General features: G+C 47.6%; 1 protein-coding gene across 5 annotated transcripts in view; it reads left to right on the top strand.

The window, feature by feature from the left end:
* TTLL11 (tubulin tyrosine ligase like 11) overlaps positions 1 to 4,796 on the top strand; it is a 261,119-nt gene extending 256,323 nt beyond the window's left edge. The window contains exons 9-10 of one of the 5 annotated variants that reach the window (XM_024762453.1): positions 625 to 751; positions 3,583 to 4,796. In XM_024762453.1, the coding sequence (XP_024618221.1) occupies positions 625 to 751; positions 3,583 to 3,865 (410 nt within the window). In that variant the 3' untranslated portion in view covers positions 3,866 to 4,796. Of the gene's footprint in view, positions 1 to 62; positions 129 to 624; positions 752 to 3,582 lie in introns of those variants that run through there. The other 4 variants (XM_024762456.1, XM_024762455.1, XR_003005604.1 and 1 more) reach the window with 4 other exon arrangements.
* The last annotated feature ends 2,191 nt before the right edge of the window (positions 4,797 to 6,987 follow it).

Genomic DNA, 6,987 nt, shown 5'->3' with positions numbered 1-6,987 from the left:
CTCATCCTGTGTCTCCCTGCTCCCCCACCCCCGCCCCTGTGTGCCCTGGCCCTTGGCCACAGCTGCAGCAGGACCTATGGACAGGCCAGCCAGGGACTCAGCCGCTGACGCCCACAGCCTGGCCATGGCACAATGCATCTGCCTCCGCCCTACCTCCTGGGACCCCACGGGCCTGAGCTTCTGCCTTCGGCACGTGTCACGCACCCTGACCACTGCTGTGTACAAACTAAACTGGGACACATCACCATATGGTGAGGACACTCAAGATGGCGTCTCTCTTGCTCTGTAGATCCCCTGCTCGAGCAGGCCCTGCTTCTCCTACACCCTGTCACTCGAGCATCATCACCCCCTTCCCCAGCTAGAGATTGTTCTAGTCCTTAGGCTAGACGGTCGTTAACCCGAAATGCGTGCGGGACGGGCCCCAGCTGCTGGTTTCCCTGGTGACTGATGAGCCAATCTGACGTCAATTGCGCTATAAACGGCAGCCTCCTTCTCCCTCAAGTAGTCAAGATGGCTGCCATGTCCTGCCTGCTGCCCACGGTGGGGTGTTGCTCCAGGATCCTCTGGTTCGAACGTGCAAGACACTTTATCTGATTAACCATCGATGTCTCTGGCTCTTGCCAGGCTCTTTCTTCGGTCTCATGGCTGGACAACTACAAGACTTGCAGGCCTGCGGGGTGCAGCCCAACTGCTGTCGGCCAGGAAGCCGAGGAAGCCGAGGAAACTCCTGTGAACGCCGAGATGTTGGAAGGTAAGGACGGCGGGGGCGGTGAGGGACCGCAAACTGTGTGGTGATCGGGGAGGGGCGGGGTGCGGGGGCCGTCCCATGCACTTGGGGCCCTGCGACAGCTGACCACTGCGAGAGATGTCCTTACCTTCCACTACACTGATGATGCTGTTAACCTCGCTCTCCAGTTTAAGAGTGGCAGCCCCGTGCTCCTGGCTCATCTGACTACACGGGGATGGCTGGTGGGTACAGGCGAAATGTACAGACCTGGCATAGCTATCAAATACTTAGGCGTTCTCTGGTTGGGTAAGACGAGATACCCACACCCTCCACCCCTAAACAGCTACAGACACGGCCTTTAGGGATATTAACTCAGAGACAGGCTTGTGGCCAGTTACCCGGAAAGGAGTGGTTGAGGCCTGTGGCAATGGCAAAATACTAGAGTACCCTGGTGCTTCTGGTCCCAGCTGCGGGAGGGGGCAGAGCTACGTGCAGCCTACGGTGTGTCGTAACAGGTGGAAGCCATTACAAAAGGCCTACCCACGTTGTTGAGCAATGCAAAAACCCACCACTGGGGGGTCTAGAACAGCTGTGTGTGACATATGGGACCCCTGTGAATATCACTGGTGACCAAGGGACCCACCCTGAAGTTGAGGAACGGGCCGCTAAGAATGCCACACGCTGCCGTTTTCAACCGCCCTCCAGCCCCAGTGCCGCCGGCCGAACTGAAAGGCTGCTGGGCTAGTTAACCGTATAGGGATGGGAACCTGCCCTCAGCTGTGGATCAGCAGGCTAACGCAAGCCCGGAACTATCACTGAGCATCCCAGGAGCCGTCGTCCCAAGTGCCGACGCTATGTTAACCAGAGCCAACTAGTCCCCATCCGACTACGGCTCTCGACCACCAAAGGGCGGGCGACAGCTATGGGCCAGGACAATAACTCACTTCTGCCCTTGCCGTGCGATCTGCCCCCGGGGGGCACGTTATAAGATGGCCCTGGGGCTGGCAGGTAAGTCCCCGGTGATTTGGGTTCCCTGCCCCGTGGGGAACAGGACAGATTTTGCCTGCTGGAGAAGCAGCGTTGCATTAGCCCTGCGGTCGATTGCCATGTGCTCGTTCCGTGGCATGGCACCGCAGGCGGGGGTGGTGCTAGCCCAGCATGCTGTCACCGCTCGTATTTTGCTCAGTGGTCGCGATCTCCCCTGTATCGCGCCTGTGACCCATCTTATGTCCCCAGTCTGGGCGGAAGGCATCCGGTTACGGACTGGGCAACAACGGCTGCCTCACTGCGAAAGGAGTCTGACCGTTGGGTCTCCAGCGAGATGCCGTTGTCGTCCTGCTCTGACTCCCATGAAAAATTGACCGGATAAGTGCCTGTCTTACCCTTGATACTCGTTAGGTGCTGTGTCTGTATCGCACGTGTGGTATCTGGTTGCAGTGCCCCTCTGCATACCTGACCCCAGGGATTTTGCGGAAGAGGGGCGACCCAGGTGGTAAGGGTCGCGCAGGGGACGTAGCGGGGGAGTGTGTGGTCAGGTCACTCAAGATGGCGGCTCTCTTACTCTCTGTACCTCCCCTGCTCGACCAGGCGCTGCTTCTCCTACACGCTATCACCTGAGCATCTTTACCCCCTTCCCCAGCTAGTAACTGTTCTAGTCCTTAGGCCAGAACGGCTCTACCTGCTAGTTTCTTAAAGGGAAACAACTGCCCTCGTGACGGTGATGGTCATTAACCAGAGGGGCGGTGAGGGATGGGCCCCGCCCGCGGTTTCCCTGGTGACTGATGAGCCAACCTGACATCAATTCCCCTGTAAATGGCAGCCTCCTTCCCTGAGTAGCCGAGATGGCTGCCATGTCGTGCCTGCCATCTGCTGTACACCATGGAGTGTTGCTCCAGGACCCTTTGTTTTGGACGTGTAAGATCCCCTGTCCAATAAACCACTGATGTCTCCGTGGCTGTTTCCAGGCTCTTTCTTTGGTCTTGAGGCTGGACAACTGCAAGGCTTGCAGGCCCGTGGGGTGCAGCCCAACACCTATGCACACCGATACACAGACCACCTGGACAGAACCACGCTCAAACACACACATCCCATCCCAACGTGTAGGCTATATCTACCCACACGGACCCACGCCACACCCATCACACCTAGTGTCCCTGGCTCTCACACCTACACACACGCACATACATTTGCACACACGCTTCTACATGCATTTTGAATTTCCAAGCGGCAGATAAACTTCTGTGATTAATTCCTACTTTTATTGCTCTGTGGTCAAGAAATATGACCTTTCCTTTTATGAACCTACTTTGTGCCGAGCATCGTTAGGTGCTAAGCGTACAAAGTTGAATAAACTTGGACCCTACAGCCTAATAACAGAAAACAAATTCACCTCGACAATCTGATGTGATACCCGACACAGCAGAATCATAGCACTTACATTTTCTCAATATATTTTATATATTTTTCTCTACTTAGGTTGTTTCCTTTTTTGTTTCTATTACCTAAATAAATAAACACTGTGAGACCAAAAACATATTTTCATTGCTGTCCTCATTTGCTTTTCTTGAATTACTAGTTCGAATGGGCATATTCTCCCCTATTTACTGTCCATTTGTATCGCTTCTTTGTGACTCGCCATTTCATATCTTTTGCCTGCTCTTCTGCTAGTATGATTGTTTATTTCTCTAGATTTCCAATTATTTGTCTTTTGCAATACTCTTAGGTAATTCTTCAAGCCGAAGTTCTAGCACGGACCACGACTTTGACTTCTAAGCGCACGTGTTCTGTTTTTTGCTCTTAGCAATGATATGCTTTAATCCCAAGTTTTTCTTTTCAAAGTTCCTCCTTTTTCTTAGCAGCACACTCCGATTTGTTGAAGAAGCGTCATTTGAGTTGTTTACTTCAGCATCATTCAGGACCTACGGAGAGACTTCTGCAGACTGGTACACTAAGGCTTGGTGGACCGTGGAGAGCAAAGCAAGACTCACTGCCAGTGGAGACGACAGTCCAGGAAGGAATCTCCCTGGGAATTTGCCCTCCAGGTTGGCATGCTTGTCCGTTCCCCCATACAGGCTGTGCCCGCACCCCCTCCCACTGGGGGCAGGGGTCCGGGAGCAGCTCCCCCTCCCCCTCCTCTGATCGTAGGCGTCACTCAGAACACTTGTTAAACGTCAGATTCCATGGATTTGGAGATATAGATGCAAACTCATGATTTCTAAAATGTGTATATATACGTGCACGTGTATATGTGTTTGAATGTATATTTGTATACACACACACTCTACATTTATTTCCTAGCTGTGTCTGCTGAAAAGGTCAAGAAGGAAGGATATTCTAGCAGCTCTCAGCTCTTGGTCTGTAAATTCCATTCCCCAGAGTTCCTCAGAGAAATGACTAATCCCAGAGCTGGGGCAGGGTAGGTACATGATGAGCCTGGGACATCTTGTGAGGCTAGAAAGTAAGGGAATGTTCAAAAACCACATCGAGGGTGTGTCACAGGACACGGGCACTGGCTTGGAGGGGCTCCCAGTGGCCAAATCTGGGAGTGTTTGAGCACCAAAACAATCAAGTAGAGTAATGAATTATAAGCCCATAAAAACAGACATTTACGAGCCCACACTGATAACAGATAAGCAAATACATAGGAAGAATGGAGGACCTTTGCTACAGTAAAATTCTGAGTCAACCAGTGAAGTGGAAGAAATGCTAGAACTGGAAAGCCATCCTTTGCAACCATCCTAGTAAAAACTGGATCACTCAAGAATCATTAAGGGTCGCTAAACCTAGGGGGATGTTTTGGCAATGAGCAGGATATTTGTATGATGTCAGACTGTCTCCCCACAGACTGCATATTAGTTGCAAGCAAGACCAAAAAACAAAGAAAACCCAGTAATTATACAGTGGAGAAATTGGACCACACCCTGATCGGGTGATCAAAATTAACATCACCAGGGAGGGATAGACAGGTGTCATGTGCCTCCAGATGTATTACTCTAAGAAGGACTCAATACATGCTCTCTGCAGTATTTTGGCCAAGAACGAATAACTAGAAACTAGTCACAAGGAAACATCAGACAAATGCAAAACTCTGTTTTTATTTAAAAGGGCGGGTGGGGGTTGGGGGAGGAATGGTTGGTCGTATTCTTTCAATGTCAATGTCATAAACGATAAAGAACAGGGCTTCCCTGGTGGCGCAGTGGTTGAGAGTCCGCCTGCTGATGCAGGGGACACGGGTTCGTGCCCCGGTCCGGAAAGATCCCACATGCCGCGGAGCGGCTGGGCCCGTGAGCCATGGCCGCTGAGCCTGCGCGTCCGGAGCCTGTGCTCCACAACGGGAGAGGCCACAGCAGTGAGAGGCCCGCGTACCACAAAAAAAAAAAGATAAAGAACAGTCATAGAAATGTTCCAGTTTAAACGAGGCTAAAGAGACACGACAGCCGAATGCAATCTCTGACCCCAGACTGGATCCTGTGCTGGAGGGAAAAAATAGTATAAAAGGATGTTACTGGTTCTACTGAGGATGTTGGAATGTGAATATTAGATGAGAGAAAAGTCTGTAATAGTGTTAAATTGAGGTGGGTAACTATACTGTGATTATGTAAGAGAATATCTCTAATCTTAGTAAATATTCACTGCAGTATTTAGGAGTAAAGGGCTGTGGCATAAGTCACAAAAATAGCAGTAAATGTTAAACATTTATGTTGAATACACGACTGTTTTAATACAAATTCAGTAACAGTGCAGTATAATTGGGCTTGGGTGCACTGTGGGGTATGTTCTGGAGACTGGCTCTTTCCCTGGCTTGGGGGCTGGTCACCATCCACGCTGTGTGTACAGCCTCACCAGGTTGTCCAGATTTGAGGTCTCCTGTCCACCTGCCTCTCCTGCTACCCACAGGCCCACTCTGTTAATAGCTACCAATGGGTGTCTGGGAAAGCAGTTTCAATTTTGTATATTTATTGTGTATTCAGCCACTTTACTGAACCAGGAGCGGTTTTTGGTTGATTCCCAGGGAAATTCTGAGAAGATGACCCTAACTTTTGTCTTTTCTTTCTCAATAGTTTAGTTTCTTTCCTGCCTTTTTGCCTTGAAACGCAGCAGAGTCCTGCATCTAAGTCATTTCTTACCTCATTGGGAATGTCTGTTATGTTTTACTCTTAAGGATAATGTTGGCTATTGGCTTGAGATATTCTATTTTTCAAATATGTTTTTATTACAAAAGCAAAATTATGGTCAGAAAAAAGAAACTTAGATAATACTGATTAAGCACAGAGATGGGAGGGGGGAATAAAAAGCCATTTATTATCTCTAGGTCAGTGTTTTGTTAACACTTTGGTATATATCCCTAATAATTATTATTTGAAGATTTTATTAGAATAATCATTATTGCTCCCAGAGCAGGTAGCATTTATCTATTATGTGTCAGTAATGGTGCTAAGTTTAGGGGTGACAAGCATTATTTCAGCAAATCCTTACAGAATACCTCTCTATAGTGTAGATACTGTTATCCCTTACTTTACAGTTAAGGAAATTGAGACTGAGAGGACTTTCCCAATTTACCTAAGATCATAGGCAAATCAACAGCCCTTAAGGCTGAAACCCAGGTCTCCCTTATGCCCAAGCTCTGGCTCTTACATACACTACTATCTCCTAATCCAGACCTCTTTGTGCAAATAGATTTTTTTAAAACTAAGCTAGAATCCTTCTGGACATATTCTGTTTTCAGCTTTTACACCTGATGTATTATTAACATCTTTCAATGTCATTTATTATTCTTCTACAAATGTAATGGCTGTGTAGTGTTTTATTATATGGATATGTTTTATTTATTCTTAAATGGCTCCATATCAAAATAAAAACTGGTCGTAAAATATTCAAACAATAACAGGAATATAAAGTAGAACATGCAAGTCCTCCGTTCCACCCTGCTGAGCACCATTCCTTTGAGGAAGTTACTATTAATAGTATATGTTTGCTTCCACATAGTTCTTCTATAACTTATTATATGTGATGTAATTTATTTAATTTTCTTTAAAGGAATGGGTATACCAATCTACTGCTTGCCTTTCATACATAATATATGATGAACATCATTCCAAATCTATCCATCCTTTTTTAATATGATTTTTTAAATTGAACTATAATTGATTTACAATACTGTTAATTTTAGGAGTATAGAAAGTGATTCAGTTATATATGTGTGAGTGTGTATATATAATATGTATAAATTCTTCTTCAGATTCTTTTCCATCATTGGTTAT

This window comes from Neophocaena asiaeorientalis, unplaced genomic scaffold (genome assembly GCF_003031525.2).
Source record: "Neophocaena asiaeorientalis asiaeorientalis breed wild unplaced genomic scaffold, Neophocaena_asiaeorientalis_V1.1 scaffold78, whole genome shotgun sequence".
NCBI lineage: Eukaryota > Metazoa > Chordata > Mammalia > Artiodactyla > Phocoenidae > Neophocaena > Neophocaena asiaeorientalis.
Note: the sequence above shows the minus strand (reverse complement) of the source record. Positions and strands in the feature narration are given on the sequence as shown.